The 24667-nt window shown below is 37.6% G+C and overlaps 3 protein-coding genes across 4 annotated transcripts in view; 1 reads left to right on the top strand and 2 right to left on the bottom strand.

The window, feature by feature from the left end:
- Positions 1-1451: 1451 nt before the first annotated feature.
- On the bottom strand, positions 1452-14079 carry knl1 (kinetochore scaffold 1). The gene is made up of 26 exons (XM_084094769.1): positions 13987-14079; positions 13596-13649; positions 12743-12782; positions 10946-11014; positions 10772-10857; positions 10636-10688; positions 10411-10429; positions 10237-10277; positions 9956-10002; positions 6260-9706; positions 5992-6100; positions 5813-5880; positions 5431-5529; positions 5248-5363; positions 5032-5122; positions 4807-4923; positions 4235-4322; positions 4042-4125; positions 3910-3949; positions 3726-3830; positions 3429-3529; positions 3277-3342; positions 3039-3148; positions 2779-2900; positions 2402-2527; positions 1452-1653 (listed from the first exon to the last, which is right to left on the bottom strand). The coding sequence occupies exons 2-26, from the start codon at positions 13613-13615 to the stop codon at positions 1557-1559; spliced, it is 5361 nt and encodes a 1786-aa protein (XP_083950895.1). The 5' UTR covers positions 13616-13649; positions 13987-14079; the 3' UTR covers positions 1452-1556.
- A 234-nt stretch (positions 14080-14313) lies between these two features.
- knstrn (kinetochore localized astrin (SPAG5) binding protein) lies at positions 14314-19966 on the top strand. 2 transcript variants are annotated; one of them, XM_084107114.1, is made up of 8 exons: positions 14314-14384; positions 14646-14741; positions 14840-14866; positions 14981-15080; positions 17398-17512; positions 17604-17665; positions 19040-19114; positions 19489-19966. In XM_084107114.1, exons 2-8 carry the CDS (start codon positions 14662-14664, stop codon positions 19618-19620), a joined length of 591 nt encoding a protein of 196 aa, XP_083963240.1. In that variant the 5' UTR covers positions 14314-14384; positions 14646-14661; the 3' UTR covers positions 19621-19966. The 2 variants fall into 2 exon arrangements, with proteins under 2 accessions (XP_083963240.1, XP_083963241.1); XM_084107115.1 differs by having other exon boundaries at positions 14318-14475.
- A 936-nt stretch (positions 19967-20902) lies between these two features.
- Positions 20903-24667, bottom strand: part of sdk1b (sidekick cell adhesion molecule 1b) — a gene marked incomplete at its 5' end in the record, with an annotated part of 224774 nt that continues 221009 nt past the window's right edge. Inside the window, one exon of the mRNA XM_084091359.1 lies at positions 20903-24536. Coding sequence (XP_083947485.1) covers positions 24267-24536 — 270 coding nt within the window. The 3' untranslated portion in view covers positions 20903-24266. The remainder of the gene's footprint in view (positions 24537-24667) is intronic.

Below are 24667 nucleotides of genomic sequence, written 5' to 3'. Positions count from 1 at the left end.
CTAATGGCATTTCATGCTGAATCTAAATCCAAGCCTTTATATCCAATAAACTGTTCTGTGCCCTGAAAGGTCAATTACTTTCATTAACATCTCTGTAATTGTGGAGGACATTCTTTTATGATGTAAATCACAGAATGATGTCAGCTGTGACGTAGTAATAAGCACTGTCTGTCAACCATAGCCAACTAGATTCCTCTTCATTCCCAATTTCCTGGACTGTGTCCAGATAGTATCATGATCAGAGAGAGATTCAGTGCTATAAAATCACAGAGAAACGACATGGACAGAGTAATTAAAGATCACTGAAGCAGGGCTACCGATAGGTTTTTTAAACTCACCCATTGCTTTAGAGGCTAAACATGCTAAGCTAATGGGCATCTATTTCTTTGCTTCAAAGATTTATGCATGTTCTTTGTGATTTCATGGCACTCTACTTTGGGTTGACATTGATTGCATCGTATAGTGAAGACAAAAATACACAAGGGGTTATATAAAGTTACCTTGACAAGGAGTCAGGGATCCATCATTCCATGTATATCCAAGCAAATGATGTGGGACAACTGCCACTCAAAGTCTGTATGTTGGTTTTCAGTGCTAAAAAGTCCTGCTACAGAAGATGGATTCTGCAAACATGGTCAGTACCAACATTGTGCACATTCAATATACTTTTAAAGTCTTATTGCACACTGATGTTTTTCACTGTTACCTGGATGCATTGCAGTAATGCTTATGTACATGAACATTTCTTCACTGTCAGTTTGTGTGCATTCTATGCTGCACAAAACTTACTATCTGGGATCAACAAAGCCCATCCATTTTTCTCCATGCAGTACAAGTCTTGTCAAAGGTCAGCATCATTCCTAAAATCTTCTCCTGTGGTGTCACGTCATTAAATCTTGATTACCTGACAGCTAGCTGACAGTAACAAATGATTAGCTCTACACAACAAAAATCATTCTTCTGTTCACATCTATAAATAGGAGATTGCTGGTTGGGCTTGAGGCCAAACTAGCCTTTTGAAACATGATACAATGAACAGTTGCGGTTTGTTACCATCCTTTTTTGGAATGGCATGTTATGGTAATCTAATTATTTATCTTCAATTTTTGTAACAGGTTAGTGTCTGGCTAAATTATGCTACTTGGTTAAGAGGATGATTTTCTGTGTGGAACATTTAATTTATGGAAATATTATTCAAACATTTCCAAACTTAAACCATAATGAACATCAAAGTCAAGCAGAGCAAAAATGGGGGCCATGGAGCATCACTGCCATCATTCACTCCAATCACCAAGATTACCTGCATTCTTCATATGTAGTACTATTTAGTACTAGTATACAGGGCTGATTTTTTTTATCATATTCTAATAGTTGGATTCATAACAACAACGTACAAGGATCCAGTCATAGTCATGGGCCAAGAAATGTAAAGAATGCAAGCAAACTTAGTGTGCTTTGTGGCTACATTTTTAATTATTATTTTTTGATTATACAAACGTCAATATATACAAACATTTAAAAGACCGAAAAGAAAAGAGTAAACAAGACTTGACATTTTAGCACAGGAGATCATCGTGAATCTTCTTGAGGAATTTTGTCAGATAGTTCTTGGCTGGTTTGACTGATGATAGGATGTCTTCAATTTGACTCAACCTACAGAAGACAGAAAGCACAAAACACTGACACAAGAGTAACACCAAATTAACATTTTATGTGAATACTTCTATAAAGTGAACATTAATGTAGCTGTTGGTAATATTTACAGCTCCATGTGCCTAGGAACACTTGTCAGTTAAAGGCACACTATGCAAGATTTGTACCCTAATATAACAGCTTCGATGGTAAACGAACTTGTTGTGGGGGGGGGGGGGGGGGGGGGGAAGAAAGCGCGGTCGGAAGAGTGTAGAGACGGCTCTGCGTGAGTAGTATTTACGACAGTAATGTTAAATACAAGTACTCCACATCGACTCTAGGGGTCGCTGTTTGAAAAAAAGGAAACTGCATCCGATGCAACTGCAACTTAATGATCTTGAGCGAAATGCTTTTTAAAATATATGATTTATTCAAATGTATTCAAAATATTGACACTCTCAGCACCAATGAGAATTGCATTTAGACTATAATATAAAAGTAAAAATTGGTTTGTGGTGAAGAGGAAACTTTCTGATATCATAGTCATAACTTTTCTGTCAAACAGACTACAGATTAATATTTTGTACTTGACACATTTTCTTTGAACGATTAGATGGGAAATGCTATTGTGTTTCACTAAACGCTGCCTAGAGACTTCACAATATTTCTTTCTAATAACAATCCTGTCTGACGGTGATGTTATCTCAACTCACAAAGCCAGATAACATTTAAACGTATTGTGATCGATAAATGTTAACTGCTTTCAAACCTTGTATTCCCCATGTGTTTTTTGAAGTCCTGTATGTGAAGTGGTCCAAAGGGATAGTCTGGAGTGACCATCAGACTTAACTCAAACTTTTCAAACGCTTTCAGGCTTGAGAAGACAATATGAACTCTGAAAAAGTAAAAACAATAGCAAAGAAAAAAAAGATGCTTACAGTTATTAATTTGTCATCATGAATACAATCTTTCTTAAAAGAAGGAGGCTTCAAGTTGACACATGTTTAATTTTTTTTAGGGAATTAGGGATGAGGGAAATGTCACAACTGGAATCTATGTCATCCACATAAGCACCACGGCTCAACAGGCCAAGGAAAAGTGCATGAGTAGTAAGCTAGTAAATGTACACTGAAAGGTGTAACCCACTGTGTGTCCATACAGGTGATCTTCAGGATGCGAAGCTTCAATCCTCCCCACTTCTTCAGCCTGTGAATCTCCTCGCCTAAGAGCCTGAGACGACCCACCACCAAACTAATGTCATGAAGCAGCTGTTGAGAAATGACCAGACAACACTGAGACTTCTCATCTTGTTCATATATTTTCTCATATACCTTTGTAGCAAAACAATGTCTATAAATATTTTAGATACATTCATTTAAATATTAATGTACAATGTACATGCTTACCTCGGGTATATGTCGGGTAGTCGGGTACCTCTGTGTCCATTGACTTTGAGACTGACAGTATAGTGCAAGTAACTTGTGAACCATGCTAGCATGACACTCAGACTTTTCCCCTTAAAAAGAAAAAAGAAAGAAAAAAGTAATCATCATCAGGAAAAAAATTATACAAAGTGGATTTCAAATATTTAATAATAAATAAATAAATAAAATGAAAAGATAAACTGATTTATTGTTCACTCACCATCCAGCTGCAACTGGAAGCATACATCTACACTTCGCTCCACATCCTCAGTCATCCATTCCGTTCCTAAGAGAAATGAGAGTATTATAAGCTACTGTTGAATGTGATAATGATGAAAAACCATTAGTAATTATAAATGATAATTAACTCACCAGCAGGTATTTGCAGGTTCACCTGCAGATGCACAGTGTTGTGAAGTAAGGTAAACAAGGCCCCCCTTTCATCTGTCGCATCAAGACGCCACTCGTTCAAACTGAAAGACAAATCATCATACCTTCAGCACAATATCTATTTACATAGCAAAATATATGGGATAGGTATAGTGGTAAAAATAAATAAATATTTCACCAACCGAACCAAACATCTAGTACTTTCTAGTATAGCATTTGTTATTGTCACAGGATACCAAAGTGCCTCTACAATGGATTTTAAACAAAAGGGAAAAAAACCTGTTCAAGGTTGCAAGATGACTCTTAAGGCTACTTGATTCTCCTCGCAGCTTTTCCTGTTGGCCCTCCAAATTCCTAAGCTGAATCTCCAGCTCACCAATTTCCCTGAAATGATTAGCATTTTCAGCATTCAACAAAAATCTGTATCTTAAACATTCCTTATGGTGTGGATAGAAGAACATACCTCTCCTTCACAGTGATATCTGAATTAAGCCTTTTCAAATCTGTCAGCAGAGAGGGAAAAACACAGACAAATCATTATATCTTTCTTAGCTTCACAAGGCTGGAAAATTCAATAGTATAGAAGTAAACTTACCCTCTTCCTTGGCTTTTAAGGCTGGTCTGGTTTGAGGCGCATCAAGATGATCTCCCATAATCATGGCCTCTACAGTTGCAAGTTCTAGTGTAGTGAAGAAGCAGTGTGTTATTTCACTATGATTATGTTGATTATGTATATTTATATTACATACATTCAAACATGAAACCGAGCAGAGAAAAAAAATCCATACCAGTTTCTAAATCATTAATGCATCCATCCAAGTCTTCCATAATTCCGTCTGTCTCTTTGATTTTAGATATCAGGCTTTGCTTTGCATCCTAATCATATAAGGGAAATTCAGATACACAGCAGTTAAGGCTTTTAGTTCATGTCGGCTAGCACTGAGGCCCTCTAACAAAATAAAAAGTTAATAAAAGTTATGTGCAAAAATAACATTTAGCAGATACATTTATCTAAAATGTACAATCCTTTCTTCTGGGAAAACAGACTGAAAATACTGATGACTGATGATCTTGCACTTACTAATTATGTCCAAAAAAATACTAGCAGCAGTAAATCAAGTTTATGGCTGTGATTTTTTTTAATTAATTTTTTTATTGAAAAAGGTTAAGTCCTTTATTTTGCCCTTTCTAATTACATTTTTCATTGGAAATGTGGAACTGCGCTCATCAAGAAATTTCTTAGGCTCTATGTATCAGAATTTCTCTAATCTGGATGTTCAGATGAGAAACAAAGAGGAATTTTTTGATTAAAGAATAATTTCACTTTTCAACGTTTCAAAATAAACAAAAATGCCTTTACCTGTGTAGTTTTAATGAGCTCTGAGTACAAGATTCCTTTAATTTCATGAGAATGTGCCTTGCTTCTCTTTCCAAAGTAAAGTCTTCGCTCTTTCAACTTGGATCCAAAGCTTTTTAACTGAGGAAAACGAACAAGCATGAAGACTTCTCAAAGATGAGCGCTATATGCTATGATTTTAACGATTTAACATAAAATGACCCAAGATTGCCTATAAAAGCAACATACTTGTTCTTTAGAGAGAGTGCATATCTGTTGCTGAAGAGCTCCATTGATGCATCCCAGGGATTTCTCTTGTTCAGGCATTTGTTCTTTAAGTCTATGGAGAAATTAGTTTCACAACATAATTCACAAAAATAGTTTGTCAGTTAAAAACACACACACACAAAAAAAATCTGCAGTGACAGTGTCTTACAGCATTATCAAAACCAGACTAGTACGTACCTCTCCACTATCTCTGTGAGGTTCTTACAGTCTTGCTCATACACTCTCTGCTTGGGGTGATATATGTATTTCTCTTTGAGCAAATCTTCCATTGTGCGTGTATCACCAGCCCTACACTGAAAAAGGAAAGATGTGTTAAAAACTGTCACATATTATGTTCACAAAGAGAGCCAGACCACTTACACGGTCAGGAAGAGCACTTGCTCTAGATCTGTGGATGACGAAGTTGATACCAAAGTGGCTTAGGAACTCATTCACTGTGATGCTTCCGTCCTCAAGTTTCTGGAAATACAAGAATGAGATAAACACCCAGATTTTTATAATTTCAAAAGAAAATGTAAGTGGTGCACAAGCACACCTTCCCTAAACAAAAGCACACAATTTAACGTATTATTCATGTCCGTCGCATTTACATTCTGGGACAAGTTAAACAGCAAAGTATAATACCTAGGGTTAGAGGTTTGTTCAGATCCTGAACAACAACTATAGTGTATACACACACACACACAAAAAAAAAAATCCTTCTAATATGGGATATAATGCAAGCGTGGGTGAATACTGCTACCTTGTTGAAATCAAATACATTATCCAGCGTCCCATCCATATGAGAGTCAAACTGCGAGTATTTGAAAGCTGTAAAGCAGATCACATTTTCTTTAAAAAAATAAACCACATTGAAAACCTATTAAATTTTTTAGTGCATAAACAGTTCACCATGTCTGAGAACTGACACAAGCAACTCACTGGATTCAGAGACTCCTGTATCTTCAATTTTCTTTGCCTTGGGATTTTGAGCAGCATGCCTTGTAAAATTACCTTCCCACTGTACAGCAGCTTCATGACAGTCAGGCCCCTGAGGAGACAGAATCTCAGGCATTAGCATAATAATGCACAATAGAGCCCATTCTTAACACTTTATTACAGAACAACCTCTAAGCATGTAGCAGGAAATACCAAGCAATCAAAGTATTAAATTAAAAATTGAAATAAAATAAAAATGTTTTGTTCATACCATGTCAGAAATGTAGGCTTTCTTGGTTTGTTCTGATGTAATAGGATCTTCCTCTGGATAAGGTCTTTTAAAACATGGACTCGTGCCTGACTCAAAGACATCATCCTCAAAAAGCTCTTCATTTATAGGTACAGCCAAAGAACCATCCAGTTCATCTTGCTTGTTAATTGGCCAATTTTCAAGACTCCCTGATATATCTTCTTCACTGCTCATTTCAGGAAACTCTTCGTCATTAATATTGACTGTTTTGCAGGTGCTATTTTGTTCAACAACATCAAAATGTTTCTCTAGTTGTAGACTTTGCAAATCATTAGTACCTATGGTCACAGTTTTGTTTGGAGTTACAGTTGTAGCTCGTTTCGGTAGTTTTGGCACGATACCACACAATGACAACCTTGATGAGAACGGCTTTTTAAGACTAAAAGGTGTGGTCTTCTCATTTTGAAAAGAATTATTTTTCTGCTTAACATTAGGCGTGACATTTGAAGCTGGCTCAGTAGACATTTCAGTTTCACACTGCTCTTTAAGGGAAATCTCTGGGAAGGAACAAGAAGGCAGAGGCGCAGTTGTGCTTCCAGTCATCACTTTTTGCTCTTCCTGGATACGTCGTGAAATATTTTGAAGCTCCATTTGAAAATCTGCTAGACTTCTCCGTCTTGCTTTTGCAGGTTTTAGTTCTTCTTTACTGAAGGAATCAGCCATGGACTCATTTGAGGAGGAACCTTCATGTTGGACCGAGCTTGTACTTTGTTCCTTGTTAGACCAAAGAGCTTGACTCTCCTCATTTCTAGAACTATTGGAAGTGTTTATATTGACTTCTCTCTGGTCAAACGAAACACTTTTCTCCATTTCAATGGGCACTGTTAGGATCTTTGTAATCTGCATGTCATTTTCGTCATCAGTTGTCATCACGTTGCTTGGATGTGCCATTTCGCAGTATTTGTTCACTTGCATGTCAGCTGGGACTGCTGGGTCATATAACATCGTCTCTGTGTTGCTGCATTTAAGGTTTTTGCCATCAAGATCAAAAACATGTTTTGAGGGGAAGACATGGTTAATAGCACACTTGGCAGCTTCAGTCACCTCATTTTGTTCTTCACTTGACACTGTGCATCTATAAACAGATGTTGATGCCCAAAGTGCACTTTCATTTGCTTTGATCTCTGAAGCACTTGCTGCCAATGTGCTTTTTGAGTCAACTACAATTGTGTTGCATCCTGTTAATTCCATTTCATCATCAACACAGGGGATAGCTAGATTTGATGCACTGGCTTGACATGTCAGTTCCATGCAGTCAGACTCATCCTGCCTTTGACAGCTTTGTGCTGTAGGTAACATATCACTCTCATGCTTCCTTTCCTTATTGGATACAAAGCTCTTTAACATGATATTCCCGGTGAGTGCCTGGGTTATCTCCATACCGTCAACATCATGACTGGAGGATGTAGATACAAGGTTCAAACTTTTCCTTGATTTACTGAATTGTCTGCCGTATTCAGTCTCAAGCACAACAGTCTGAGTATGACATTGTGTCATGTCCATGTCATCAGGGTTGGAGAAATTGGTCTGACAGTTATCAGCTTCAGTATTTTCAGGATAAGACATCAAGGACACCATCCTTGCTCCTGACTTTCTTCGAGTCATTAAAGCTTTATACTTTCGCTCACTGACTGGTGCCATATGTACTTCAGTCATCTCCATAGGTACAACAACAGTGATAGTTTGATTAGTGGAGAATGGTACTGTACCTGTATCAGCACTTCCTAAACAGGCCCGGTTTGAGTCGATGTTCATAGTGTTGCATCCAGTCAATTCCATTTCATCAGGGCTTGGGGGTGAAATCCCAGCAAAAGTACTTGGTTGGCATGTCAAGTCCATACAGTCACTCTCATTATGTTTAGGTGATGTAGCAGGTATCAGAATGCTTTCACCTCTTTCATTCTTGGTGGCTGAAAGAGCATTTAGTATTATACGCCCTGTGAACCCTTGAGTAATGTCCATCCCATCACCGTCTTCAGGTCTGGATACCGATGTATGAGGCCAATTCTTCCCTGAGTTGCTTAAGGGTTTGTCTCCACTGACCTGTTTAGCCTCGGGAAAAATAGATTGACACTGTGTCATTTCCATAACATCCGAATTTGCAGTTTGGGCAATGGAGAGGTGGCCTGATTTGTTGTGATCCAATATCTCTTCATTTCCAACCAAATTAAAACAGGACATTTTGCTTCCTCTGGATATTGGATGCAGAGCTTCCTCCTTGATAATGCCTGCATGTTCATCTTCTTGAACAGTTCTGGATACAGACGCAAGAGAGAAACTCTTCCTTGAGTTGCTAAATGGCTTGTTTCCACTTGATGGTTTGGCCTCGAAAACAACAGCCTGTGACTGTGTCTTCTCTGTAACATCATTATTAGCAGTTGGAGCTATCAAGTTGTTGCCAGATTTGTTTTGATCCACTATTTCTCCATTTCCAAAAGCATCAAGATTGGACATACGGCTTAGTTTGGGAAACAGAATGTCCTCTTTTTCTCGAATAGATACATCTAAAGCCCCAGTGATCTCCATATCATCGGAATTAGCAGTTTTGAGTATTGAGAGATTGCTCTGAAAACAACCAGTTATGTTTTGATCTGTTGTCTTCCCATTTCCAATCACATTAAAGGATGACATCCTTCTTACTTTGGGAACTGGAGACTGAGATTGCTCCTTCATATTCATTGTGTGGTCTTTTTCTCGAACAGCTAAATCAAATGCCCCAGTCATCTCCATCGCATTGTCATCCTCAGAGAAATAATGAGATCTATTGTGATCCAGAGCAGCCTGGACATTGCGGGTGATATTTCCTGTAACTTTAACACTTCCTTGATTTTCAGAAATGGAGGGTGCAAGAGGCTGAGCATCATATTTGGTTTCAACTACAACAGTGTGACTCATGGTTGTCTCTATATCGTCATCTTCAAAAAAAGTAACACGGGATCGTCTACGTTGAAGGCCCTGTGGTTGTTTTGGTTTACCCTTGCCACCTGGATGTTGCTTCATTAAAAAAGATGGTAAGTGATTCTCCTTATCAATTTCCATTGTGCTTGTATTGGCTGAACAGAAGACACTTTCAAGCTCATTTTCTGAATTTGGGGGCTTAATGGTGTTTACAGTGGGTAAGCACATGCCGGCGAGAAAAGCACTAAAGTCTGGGTCTGTTGCAGCTTTTTTACTCTCTGCTTTTGCTTCACGTGGCAAACCCTTTAGACTTGAAACATTCAGATCACCACAGACTGCCTGAGCCACTTTGAAACTACAATCTGAGTTTGGTTCTTCTTCAATTTCATAATCCTTATCAATTGTGATAGTGTGACTTTGAGTAATATCCATGTATCCGGTATTCTCTCCGAGCAACATTGTTCTATCCACACAGTCATCTTGTAAGACTGGATCAGAGAAGAAATTCTCCTACAATTTGAGAGAGAAAGGTCAAAATAATCAGCATGTGTCAAGACAAGGTGGGTTTCATTGAGACATTAATACAAAAAACTCAGTAGTAGGTACTGACAATCATCAAATATTGTACGCTCACACACTCCAAATTAAATGTCTGTGGCAGCATATCCTTACTTTAATCAGGGATGTCAAACTCAGAAGTCGCAGAAGTCTGAAAAATTCATAATATTTTTGCCTCTGCAGCCTTAGATTAGTACTTACCTTATGCTGGGATAGATAAAGAGGAGTGTTCAACAAAGTCTCCAGGCCTGAAAGAAATGGAAAGGTTTAGTGGTTCACTCTCTGACTATGAGAATAATTTTCAGGAAGTATGTAAATACAAGCATGAGATCAATAGATTCTGTTACAGTGAACAACATTATGCAATTACGCATAAGTGAACACACTCTAATTTTGAATAATTACACATGCACTGTGAACAAGATTGGAGAACAATGGTCCCAATTGGTCAGCAATATTTGACAATTATTCTTGAAAACTACCTTTGATTTGGCGATTTCCCTCATCAACAAAACGCAGAATCCTGTCATTAGAGGAAAAGAGAAAGTTACAGATTTTCGTCTATCTTCATGTGGATACACAAAACCATCAAACATGTTTAAACTTGAACAACATGTCAGAAAGAAAACAATGAAATAGTATAATCTATTACTTACTTTTCATCTGGTCTATCTCCTGATAAATTTAACAGAACACAATAAAGCAAATAACAGTGTGTCAGTGTTTTATATATGCAAGTTGCAACAGAAATATTTTATACTACTCATTTGACAGGACTGGTACACATAATCCTTAACCATGACTCACCAATTACATCACATAAAAACTAGAACAAGTTAAAAGCAAGAAACATTTAAACAAGTAAACTGCTCAGTGCTCACCAACATGTGTGTTTTGTATGGATGCCAGAACAGGAGATTCACTTTTCGCATCGCTGTGAAATTTTAGACATCGTAAATGAACTATCTAACTATATTTAGTTTCAACATTATTTTGGGTTAACATTATTGCACTTACTTTGTAAAGACTCGAACATTATTTGTAGTGGCAAAACTCACTCTTCGTGAATTTCTCTTCTTCTCTACAGGTTTGGCAATTTCCTCCTTCATAAACACACACATAGTAATTATTATTTTTATTTTATTTTTTTAAAGAATTAAAACAAAAAAAAATTTATTAAAATGTTTGTACCTTAATCACCGTTTGTTCCTCTTGCTCAGATGCAAGTACTTTCATAGATGTCCGAGAAGCTTTTAAAATCTGTCAGAGGACAATCAAGAGGAACTATTTACTGTTTTGAGACAATTAGAAATGTATTCAAACTGTGAAGACACTTGCAGGCAGCAATTCATAGATGCCACCTACGTCACTACAAATAGAACGGCGCCATATTTACGACCGACTCGCCCGGTATGGCCGCCCAAACTGCCCATTTGAATGAGAGAGAGAGACAGTGATACCTGGAGAAAATTTAAATTTTAGGCTCCGATCCTTATTTGTTACCCCCCCCCCCCCCAGTTTTCTTTAGTCCATTATTATCTGCCCCAGGCTTGCCCCAATTGGCCTTTCATGATATAGAAATACTTAAGTCATAGAGCTTCATGGCGCGCGTTCATGAGAGTCGAGGCGATGTCATGAATGAATCTATGAATCTGCAGCTGTTCGGCTGGCATGAATGAATCTATCTAATCCGAACAGCAGCACTGGCAGAGTCCAGAGAGACACCAGCATCAGCACAGCCAGAGACATCAGCCGAATATCATAAAAGACTGCCATATCTGTCCGAAAGAACAGATGTTCAATTATAGAGAAGGTTTAATACACACAAATATCGAAATGAAAGAATCTTTTGAGTCGAATCTTTTTGAATGATTCACTCACGATTCGGCTGCGATTAAAAGCTATCAAGAGGTAAAGCTCATCAGTGATTATAATATAACGACTTAAATTGCAGTTTGTTCGTCACATAAAGCTATCATATGAATAAATAAAGATATTAATATAACGGACGAGTCGTATTAGATCACTTTTATGATACTTTTGTGATGTTTTTATGTCTTTTATTATAATTTTTTTTTGTGTGACAGCCCCCAGTTGGCTAATGTTACTCATTCACTTTCATTACATCGACAAGAAGAGTCTCCATTAGGCTACATATTTAAAAATGTCCCTTTGTCTTCCACGGAAAGTAAACTTAAGGATTTGCACATGAAGGTGAGTAAATGACGGCAGAATTATCATTTTTGGAAGAACTAGTCCTTTAATATGCATTTCAAGGCTGAGATTATGCATCGTCTGCAGAGCTAACGTTAACGTTACTTACACAAAATAACATCTAAAGCGCATGTGACGAAGACAATATCTTTATGAACTTCAGAAAACTATTTATTAGATTTATGTAGGTAACAGACAGACAGACAGACATATATTCAAAACAACCCCAAATCTTACTAACTTACCATGATAAAGTGCTTTAACATTTAAACAGATCCAACAAATAAAATGAAGAAAAAACATTTTCTGTCGATATCTGTCTGTATAATGTTGGGCATTGAGAGTATAATGGAAATATAATTAACACAAACCAACATGAGACTTCAAGTCTTTTAAATAAATGATTCTCTCTTCTATCCTTTTCTTTTGGTATAGAATAAAATACCAGTTCAGGGTTCCTCTTTCGGCTGTTGTTGCAGCCAACTGCACAACAAATTGCAGGCATACTTATACTGTCTATGGGCATTACTGAGACCGTCGGTTGTAAAGATGGCGGCGCAAAGCTACAGTGACGTCAGGTGAACCGAATGAATAGAGTGAATACAGGTAAATTGGGACACTTAAGCTTAAATCACCTATCATTACTGTGTATTAATTTTTTTTACTTTGTAAAATCAACATAAATTTCATCTTGAGCTAGTATGTGACGATAGTGAAGCCATTTGGATAAATCATCAGAAAGTGTCACATATTCATAGGCTACTGGATACTTACCGAAGAAAGTCTCCTTCTTGAGGATTTCACTGCCTCATTGCTGGAAAAAGAAGCAGGATTAGTTACACTAGGATTATTTTTTTGGGGGGGGGTAACATATTATGAAATTTACCTGGAAAGAAAACCATTTACTTAATAAGCATGCACATTTACATATATTAAGGAGATGCTTTTACCCAATATGACTTGCAAATAGAGAACATTGAAAGCAATTTGTCATATTCGTAGTGCACAATGCCACGTTAAAATGAGTTAAGATTAGTATACACGTTTAAGAAGAAGTTTTTGCATTTTCAAAGAATGGCAGTGATTTTATGAATAACAAATGATCAACTCAAAGCAAAAGGCTACTCATATAAATGCTTCTTTACATATATTGCATTTACACAATCATTATATAAGATATTAAAGAAAGACTCATTAAGAGTTTACTTCCACTATTTGCAAGTCAGCAGCTTATAATAAATGAAAAGCTGATGACAAGCAATCTGTGCAGTTTTCCTGAATCATACCACCACGATGTGACAGAAGGCTACTGAAACCTGAATGCTTATTATGCTAAAATATTACACTTGTTTTAGGTGTGAGCTCATAAATACAAATACAATATTTTTGTCATCTGCAAGAGAGCAAAGCAAATGGAAATGTATTATTGGTGTATCAAAACGTTAACTGAACTCTGTGTTCAGTTTGAACTGACGCTCCCGAAAGCAAAACACATCAAAGAACCTTTGAACATTTTAGACATGCGCGGATCGAATCAATCATTTTTACAGAATCAATAAGTGTAAGAATGCATTATTCATCCAAAGCTAGCCAAATCGGTCTGCACACACACACACACTCAACTTACCCTGAATTCAGCGGCTCCATCTTCAATGCATGTGCATAATACAGCGCACTAAATCTAAATTAAAAGTGAGAAACACAATTAAGTAACCTGAAATGAAACATAAAATAAACAAATAAAACGTTTAGGTGATTTGTTTTAATTACTCTAGACTAAATAGTATCTACATTAGTCACAGTTCTGTATTTCCTCAAGTTTTGTTGAATCCAGTGACAGTGTGTGTGTAACTGTTATTTGTCTGTCAGACGAGACGCTCATAAAAACAACAGCAACATTACACTAAAGAAAACAAACAGCCCTCGGTATTTCAACGAGTTTAAAACATGTTTTACTCTCATATATGCCACCACACGACAGATTTGCAGTTGAAAAAATAATAATTAAAGCGCAATACCTAAAAGTAAGTTCCCTCCATTCGCTGCTTGTCTTTTTTTTTTCTTCGCAAAATTTGAAATCAACCGCCGCGTCTCTTCCTCACGCTAGTGACTAGACATGACGTGAGGCTAGACAGACACGCCGCTCTCGCGCCCTCTAGTGGAGCGGATGATAATATTATTAACCATTTAAATTAAATAAAAAAATCTTTCGCGTGATATTCTTTTTGTTTGGATTGATTTCCTTTGTAAGAATATTACAACACTATATATTTGTATATACATACATTTAGTTTTAACGTTAGAAATGAGTCTCAGTCAAAACGGGTTTGTAAAGGAAGCGGAAGTGACGTGGTTTATTTTGAAAATTGAAGGCGCTTTTAAAACGTTATTTGCAGATCGATATTAGCTAAGTGTGGTAAGTTTATCACACATCCATACATACTTTAAAATCATTTTTTATGACTGTAGATTAACGATGTGAGATAAGAAATCGCATTGCATTTACGGTAAGAAAAAGTTGATATGACAAGATACAGAAGCGAAGTGTGACATGTACATAGTACATAGTTTCGAAAATAGATTTTTTTTTTTAAATCAACCAAACATAATTTCTTGACATTATGTATGTCAATATTCGTCTTAAATATTTAAAGCAGTACATTCTCTGTTTCTCCAGAAAGCTGCATTCAGACATGAAGAGAGTTCAGATGAAAGACGCGGCGATTTCTGCACAGCCCAGAGCCGCACATGTCAAGAACGACACGGACAATAAGTGGGCATCTTTGTTCAAACGTTAAGCAAAGATTTCCTTTACCTCAATACCTAGCTTTATTTTAAATAAAATTAAATATATATTTAATATTTTTTCAGGAAGAGCCAGCACAGGACTCTGAAAGTGTAAGTACCATGGTTTGAAATGATAGTCTGCCTATCAAATAACGTACTTACTACTAGTAAGATACTGTCCAGTCTGTATAAAAAAGGAAATGTATACTATTTTGATTTTCTTAGGCCAACCACAAGATATGGGCAACAAAACGATATAAGGGAGCAGAATCGAGCATTGACTACAACAAATGAAGACCTGCAGAGACAGCTTGAAGAAATGAAGGTGATTACACTAATCATTGATTTAGTGTTTTTCCCAAATGCATTAAAGGTAGGGTAGGTAGGATTTTTATAAAAAACTTTTTTTCAAATTTGTTTAAACTGTCTTTATATACCAATACATAATTAAAATGTAAGTGCTCTGAAAAAGAGAGTTTAAAAATCGAGTGACTGTAGACCTTTTAATCTGCAATAAACACAGCTATTCTAGCTATTCAGCTATTTATTTCCATCCGGGACGAAACAATTGATTGGTTTGGGCGACTGTCACTCACTCTTGCAACCATGGCTACCACCACTGTTGCTAGATCTGCCCATATGCGCGCGCACCCGTTTGATTTGAGGGGAGTGCAAGAGAGGCGCGGAACCTACGAAGAGTAAAATTATGGCAGAGAAGAGCATTCAAAATTCAAAGCACCTGCATATGCAGTCAGCGAAGGCGAACAAGGCAAAAACGACTTCCTCGGACCCTGGTTGCCCGCACTCTTGAACGACCTCCTCTGCTTCGCCCTCGACCCCGGACCTGTCCTCGAACCAACGATGCGGTACTTGTCACCGGAGTGTAACGTTAGTCCTCATCAGAGTCAACAATGTTTTCATCATGGAAACTCTTACATGCAAAACACCGTATATGTTATGACTCTTACACGAAATTCACCTTCATCACAGTGTAACTGATGGTAATGGAAAAACGTGTATCAATGCAACCTGTTTTTAGCTTTGCCTTATGAATATAGCTCGTTACCCATGGGCGTCGGAACCATTGTATATGGGTGGGACAGGACCCACCCACTTTTTAAGATCAATGATATTGGACCCACTCACTTTTACCGTCTCTAATTCAGCGCATTTGTCTGTTTGCTTTTCAGAGCGCCGTCAGTCAAATCCATTCCACTTGAGGAATTAAATATTTTTTTTAATTAAAATGAATAAATTAAACTCCATTTCCGCTGAATCGCTACATTATATTTCTCAACGAGCCGCAACTGACGAAAGTAACCGCCCGTTGTACCTTTCCAGTCAAATATTGCGTTGCAAACATCAATAACAGCTTTAAGTTGTCATTGCTGGCAGATGACCGTATTAGGGGGATAATCCACGGATAGCTGTGCATTTAATGCACGACGTGGAGTCAAAGAACCGCCCGACGTTAAGTGGAGTTTAGTTTACTTGTTAAATTAAAAGGCACCAGAATGAAATGGTATTTACTCCAGTAACATTTTTCTGGGGGAGGACCCACCCACTTTTTTTTTTCTTCCGACGCCAATGTCGTTACCTATAGCCTACATATAGCTCGTTACCGAATCAAACAAAATATATTTAAAACTTTACCAGTATCGATATGCTAGCTTGATAGTGAGTACTAAAAGCCATCTTATTTGTTTATATTTATAGTGATAACGTTTATTACATGTGATTCTGACATGATGTCACTGCATGCACTGCGCTCCTTCCTCTCCACTCGTCTCAGGTAAATAAATGCGTCTTCCTGAGCCTGAGCATTTGGCGTCGCGCGTTCATGTGTTTTGGGGGCGTGGCTTTGGAAGGAGCCCAGAAGGGAGGGGGTGGAGTGAATGGAAATAATTAGCTGTGTTTACAATAGTCGTGAGAGGTCTACAGACACTCGATTTTTATACTCTCTTTTTCAGAGTACTTACATTTTAATTATGTATTGGTATATAAAGACAGTTTAAACAAATTTGGAATGTTTTTTTTTTAGAAAAATCCTACCTACCCTGCCTTTAAAGCAGGGCTCAGTAGTTTCGGGATTTCCTCGCTGTATTCTCGCTTTTTGCTCGCAGGTTTCTCTCTAGAGCTCCCCCCACAGCTTCGGAATAGATATTTGACAACACTGTTGTAAAAACTCGTTGGCGATTCTCAGACACCAGAGGCTAGTAGATCAACGGCATCAAAGCAGATGGGACATTCTTTAAAACGTCTTCTTCATTCGGGTTCGAACAGCGTGAGGGAGCGCAATAATGACAGCATTTTAGCAGATTTCTTTTGGCCGTAAAGCAATTGTTTACATCGCGAGATCTGATATCACGCGATACTTCCTGACGCGGCCCGCCGGCTCAAAGTTGCAAGTGTGGATTTTCCGCTCACGGGCACCAGGGGGGTACGAAACAACCACCATTCAACCCGAAATAAGTAATATAACCATTCCAATGACTCTGAAGCTGTTCAGTTAAGGTAAAAAAGTTACTTAGTTCACCTTTAAAGACAAATTAATCAAAGGGTGTACAGTGATATTTTAGAATATTTGCTGAAGTCAGTCGAGTCAAATACATTTAATACTCAAAACAATCATGTTTCTGAAGGAAACAGTGACTGAACTGGAGCTGCGATGCACAGACCTCCAAGGAGAAAATCGAGAAATTCAAAAACAGCTGCGAGACTGCCACGTCCTCCTCGTTGCAGAAAACCTTGACCCAGGTGATGATTTATTATATTGCTCTGTTGGATTGACACATGTAGAAGAGCAGTGTGTTCTGTTGAGTTGTAATCTAAACAGCCTCAAATTCAGTTTCAGGGGAAAAGTTGGGTCAGACAGCACAACAGAAGGAAGAACAAAGAAAAGAAGTTATGGTAACTCATTTTGTTTTCTGTATTTGTATATTTTGTTTTATTTATATAAATGCTATTTTTTTAATAAAAAATATTTATTTTTGTATATAAATTTTGTATATGTACACGCATACATACAGAGGCTTGATAATGAAACTGAAACACTGGCCAATATAGCCTAGTGTTGGGAGGTTTCACGCATATATATGCGTGGCCAATCTTCACTGATTTCACATTCCATTAGTAAGAGCTGAGTGTGAAGGTTGAATTAGCAGAGCAATAGCACAGCTGTACATAAAATATTGCAATCCACACAGCATAATGGGAGATATATCAGAGGACAAATTGTTGGTACGCGTTTCGCTGGCTCATCTGTGACCAGGACAGCAAGTCTTTGTGGTGTATCGAGAGCCACAGTATTCAGGGTTAATGTCGGCCTTCCACTGCATAAGACGAACCACATCCAACAGGAGGAACTGTCAATGCAAGAGGAAGCTGTCTGAAAGGGACGTCCAGGGGTACTAACCTGGATATTAACATAAAACCACAACACTGCCCAACTCCTTGCAGAATAAATACGCACCTTGACTCTCCTGTTTCCACCAAAACTGTTCATCTGGAGTTTCACAGAGTCAATGTTCATGGTCAGACTGCTACAGCCAAACCTTTGGTCACTCATGCCAATGTCAAACTTCGGGTTCAATGGTGCCAAGTTCTGCCAACAGTGCAAATCTTGGGCTGTGGACAATGTGAAACATGTATTGTTCTCTGATGAGTCCACCTTCACTGTCTTTCCCACATCTATTGTGTGTTTTGGAGGAGCAAGTCAGAAAACGTTTTCCTCCACCGGCATCACATATTGACCTGGCCACTGTTCTGGAAGAGGAATAGCTCAAAAACTGTAAAATGCATGTATCTGTCATTCCCAAGATGAAATGATGCTTTATTGGCCGTAAAAGGAGGCCCTAAACCAAAACCAGGTGTTTCAGTTTCATTGTCCAACCCGTGTGTGTGTGTGTGTGTGTGATTTAAAAAAAAATAATTTTTCTTAGATTATTTGCCTTTTGGCAACATGAGATACTGATACATGGACTAATGGTCACTGCAGGCACATATAATAGGGATTTATTATATAATCAGCCATATTGTACAATAATCTGTTATGCCGTCACACCAGATTATGTGCTTTTTTTTTGGTCTGATTACTTTTCTGATGTAAAAGCAGCATGTCAGACTCCATTATTGAATACAAATGAAGACTAATTCTAGTCTATAGCATGTTTTCCCTAGAGAATCAGTCCTGACAGTGCAAGGCTAGTGTTTAACCGGAGTCACAGACATTGGCCCTCAGTTAATTATTCATTATTTGTCCGTTTTGTTTTTATCTAATGACAGACCGTTTCTCAAAATCTCCTGATTGAGCTGAAACTGTTCGGTGAGACGGCACAAGAGCATGCAGCAAATTTACTGGTGAGTATCAGTATTCTTTGTTTTTAATGTAATATTTATAATATTAATTATATATATTATATATATATATAATATATTATATATTTATATATAATATTTATCCTGATTTGAATGTCCCGCGGCACTGACCAGACATTAATACAAATGTTTCACTAAGACTGATTTATATGTGGATGAAATTACACACATTTTGCTCTGCTGGGCTAGAGGCTGTATAATTAATCATAACGCCAGGTCCACAGCCGATGAAATATTCATTTGAAATGTTCTAATCCTTCTAAATGTTATTGAGTGCACCTCTCTAAAACTACTAGAATATTGCATGACCTAGAATGGGTTCAGTGAGGATGTTGTCAATCTTGGTTTGCTTCCAGGAAGTGCAGAACACCATGAGGGACCTGACGGAAGTGCATGAAAAGCTCCAGCAGGAGAGGACATTGTTCACTTTGGATGTGGAGGAAATGGAGAGAGCTTTGGGAGAGGCAGAGAGACTCTTGATGGAATAAACTCTTTCATTGGCCATAAATATTGCAATGCCATATGGTGTTTTCTGAGATCTGTCAGTCTGAGAATGAGAACTGGCTGAAAAAAGCATTTGGATGAAAGTGTAACATATTGTTGCATTTAAAGGAACATCCACCACTCACCATTTCCAAAGTCATTTTAAAAAAAATATGATCTGAATGCTTTCTGTGTTTGTCTGCTGTCGAGTTGAACAAGTTGAGATATTTAAATAAACTGTTTCCATGTACCTCTAAAATGGCAAAGCACTTCTTGAATGATGCTATCTTCATTTAAATTATATGTGCAAATATGACCGGGTGTAAACATGATTAAATGCTTCACAAAGTTTTGTGCTGTTATTTACTCTCATCATAGTATCTGAGACTTAAAGAGCAATGCCAGTTAAATTCCTATTCTTTTCAAGCATTGTCCCATTTTTTTTTTACAGAGAACGTTACATCACTAAAATATATATTTATACATGCACGCACACAAATATATATTAATATAAATAAGGGGTTTGTATGACAAAAAAAAGTTTAGGCATGGGAATCCCTGCATTACATAAACAAAAATATACATGAAAACAGTGATGACATTATACATTCAAAGTTTTCCAGGTTTGGAATATTTTTGTCCAGATCAATAATTAGTGAAGGTCACTGGATGTGATAAAGACATAAGTGTTTCACAGCTATATATCAGTAGTGTTTAGTAACTTGCATAATTATTTATCTCATACATCCATGGTGTAAATGAGAGGTGCTCTTGTCCCCAAATTTAGAAGCATCACAAATTTACATGACCATTCTATATTATGAATATAGTCAAAGCTAAGCGGTATGACACAATAGGATTTTTTAGAAAGGAAAATTTACAGGAGTAAAAAGAAGAATTAGGGAGAATCAATAAATTATGAATCATTCACTGCCATTGTGTGAATAATATGTAATCCAAAATCTGATTATGTAATTCAGATAACATGTAGCATACATAACTTGTGCCGTCTCACTGCACTGCTGCCAGACTCTTATGCTCATAAGCACAGGATAGCTTTACAGTGAGACAGCTCTGGTCATACTGCCATCTTATGTCCACTTACACAAAAAGTCACTTCACTTTGAAACTGCCACATGTGTTGATTCCTGCATTGCTATAGCAACCAATGCAAACACGTCAGAAAATGACACCCATCGCCTCACTTCCGAAAAACAGTTCAGACAGTGTGTTCTACTGATCAGATCTGTGTGTTTGAGACAAGAAAGGAGAACATTTTCTGTAAAATGTGTATCTCATCCATTTAATCATAGTAATCAAAACATGTGCACTACAATGATGAAGTCTCAATATCATGAATACAGTGATACAGTGTTCTTACAGTAAGCCAAAAAACAAAACAAAAAACATGTGGGCCTGGTTTCACTGACAGGGTTTAGATTAAGCCAGGATTAGGACTAAGTTCAATTGGGGCATTTAAATGTGCCTTAGAAAATAAAAACATAACTGATGTGCATCTTGAGACAAAACAATGGCACTGATATATTTTAAGACATGTCAGTGCAAGTTGCTTTCAGTTAAAACAGCTCAAACATGCATTTTAGTCTGGGACTACCAGTCTGTGAAACCAGGGGGTGGACACTTAAGCCACACTTAAAAATGTATGAATGTCAATGCATTATATTATATTTTTCAATGTTTTGTTATCTAATGCAAAACCTTCACACATTATTAAGTGTCCAAATATGTTTGGGGCCACTGCGTACCTCATCAGTGAATGTGTCATAAGAGTACAGGAGGCATTTCTGCTGCCTGGATCATGTACACACAGCACACACTTTTTGGCATTTAGTCACCAATAAGTTATGAATGAAACTACCTGCCAGGGGGATAATGGCAGCAAAAATATGAACACAACATTACTCATGTCATTTGTTTAAAATAAATATGAGTCACATTTGTAGAGCATGTGTGGCTTTAATGTGGCCTACAGTGTTTTTGGATTTTTAGTTGAATGTGAGTGATACTTTCCAGTGCAAAATATAAAAGATCCAGAAATTATGATGACATATTACTATAATAATAAAAGTATTTAAAGGGCAACATATTATTTTTTTCTTTACTTTTGAGAGTGTTAAGTCACAATGCACATACTTCAGATTTTGACCATTTCAAGACACAATTACTCACTTTAATTTTGAGTAATCCAGTTAAATGCATTATGATGCCTTCAGGTGCATACTGTATACAATGTATTGTGGGTAATACAGCTGTAGGAGGCATAACATTCCAGTAACAACTTTTCAAAGCAATTCAAAGTGTTAACAACCTGCTTTGAATTGCATATCATTCTCTCTGACTCATTCCGATCAATAATGCCTTGCATAGCTCTATCTGTCTTTGGATGTAACAGGTATTTCCCATCTGGATGTTCAACACAGCAAGAAATCTGTCCTTGTCTTTTTCTCTGTTTTAAATGACAATAAATGCATAGAATAGAATTAGATTCTTCAGGCACTGAATCATACTCTACACAAGCCAGCAGATGTTTATGCAGTTACAATCTCTTAAAAGTGTTACGCCGCCATGACAGTTGACCTCCGTCCGAAATCGCATACTCTCTCGACTAGGTACTTATTTTGAATAAGTAATTACTTCACGAACGCTAAAAAAAGTACATTCTATATAGTATGAATGTGTGTAGTATGAACGTAATCCGGACGTACTACATCTGCCATGTTGTCATTATCATGTGACCTTCCAGCGTCAGTTGGAAAAACAGTACGGCAAAAGAGTAGTATGTCCGAATAAATAGTATTTGGGGAAACAATAGACGAAAAGTCCCTGGATGACCTACTACTTCCGCTGAGATTTTGAAGTGTGCATTCGATGGACACTTTACTATTTGTGAATAGAGGATTTGTGAATGGAAGTGAAGCGACACAACTGACGCTGGTAGGTCACGTGACAGTAGCAACATGGCAGATGTAGTACGTCCGAATTTTATTCATTCTACCCATAGTACTTTTTTAACGGTCGCAAAGTAGCCTAAATTCAAATGTAGTACACAGCGATACTTTACAAAACCGTGTTCTGAACGCAACGTGTGAAATCGATACTGCATAACTGGAAACATGTTCATATACTTGCGTAGAGTATGTTTCAAGCCATATGTTGCGTTCAAGTCATGTCAAAATGATCACACTTATGAGTTTCACATGAATGCCAAGTCGAAAATACAAATGGGAAACTTGTTGTATTCAAGCCCCATAGATAAAAAGTCATAATTATAATACATTTTAAAATCATAATTGACTTTTTATCTCATAATTTCAACATTTTATCTCATAATTTTGATGTTGACTTTTTGATGTCATAATGACTTGGTGTCTTGACTTCTTATCTCTGTTTTGACTTTCATGTTTTAATTGTTTTCAACTCATAATTTTGACTGTCATAATTGTTCGACATAATTTTGCCTTTTAATCTCATAATTTTGACTTTATATGTCATATACTGACTTGAACACACATGGCATAGTTATGATTTCCTTATAAGTATGGTCTTAGCAGGACTTGAATGCATCATTATCTACATTTTGGTTACCAGCCTAGATCTTTAACCATCGATGTACTCCAACCAACAAAACCTCTACACACCCGTTTTACCATCACGTGTACCATATTCAATTTAGCTCTGATGCTCTTTCATACTGCAATAAATATTTGTTCAACATTAAATGAGATGAGAAATCTGTGTATATTTGGATTAGAAGGATGAATTCACACATTTCTTATCCTCTCTCTGGGTGACTGGATTGTACATACACTGCAAGCCAGTCAAACAAACAGTGTGGATTGTGACTTGCTGAAATGATCCACTGTGGGTCTCACTAAAGAACTACATCGACTTGGCACAAATCTACTCTACAGTAAAAACGTTTCGTTTTTGTACAAAATTGATCCTAAAAATATACACACATACAGCATATTTTACATACAGTATTGCTAACCTAAGAAAACGGTCCGCTGTGAGCACACATTTTCTTTCTTGTCCCGCTTTTGGTTTAAGAGAGAGCAATACGTGTGCAAAGGCAGTATTTTCAGTGCTGCTTTTTGTCTAGAATGAAGCCGCCCGTCCCAGACACGAGAATAAACCACACACAAAACACATTTTTGTTCCAGTCTACCACTCACTGTACAAGTTTCAGGTGATGTTTCAACTTCAGTTAGAGTTTTGGAGATCAGAGCGGGATTCAATGAATCACTCAAGCTTGTGTTTGCCCACACATTACGACTAATCCCGGAAGGTTGCTATGGAACGGGAATTCATAACAAAGGAATTCCCTTCATCTGTTTTTGAGGGTCTTTGAGTCTTCAAAATTAATACCACCTCTTGCTGAAGAGTCTCACAGTGCAAAGTCTCTGCTTCTTCTGGGTCATGGTTAATCTGCGAAAATCCACCCGAAAATCATTAACACGTTAACAATGAGATACTTCAATACCCCCCTCCCTTCCTTGAAGAGAGGAGGCCTAAAATACACGCTTTGGGGGAAATGAGAGACTTTTGTGAAAAAGCATTCTTCCGACAGTTTGATTTGTCCCGTACTTTCCTTCATCGGCTCCCCCGTTTGTATCAAGTCATCGGTTCATTAGACAAACGAGGAGAAGCCGGTAACTGGAGTGCGTGTTCCTGGTGCGGGCTGCCCTGTGGGGGTGTAGACGCCCCCCACGCTGTGCTGGGTCACCACAGTCTGATAATACCCCCCCTCTGCATCCGTCATGGCACATTCCTCGTACCCTCCTCCGGTCTTCACGCTTTTGGGCTGCCGCTTCCACGAGTTGTAATAGGTGGGGTCGCTCATGTAGTGATTTACAAACGAGTGCTTGGGCTGCTCATCTTCGTAGTCGCTGTCGCTCACCTTTACATGAGGGGGGACGGGACGGCACGGGTCCAAACCAGAGAGAAAAAGAGCAGACAGTAAAGTTACAGCATGAACGTACTGAACGTTGCCTGTTTAAAGATGTACAAAGTAAGTTTTTGTTTATCTGA

The sequence above is a fragment of the Abramis brama genome (genome assembly GCF_963993115.1).
Source record: "Abramis brama genome assembly, chromosome: 2".
NCBI classification, from domain to species: Eukaryota; Metazoa; Chordata; class Actinopteri; order Cypriniformes; family Leuciscidae; genus Abramis; species Abramis brama.
The sequence above is the reverse complement of the archived record's forward strand: the minus strand, read 5'-3'. Positions and strand labels throughout refer to the sequence as shown.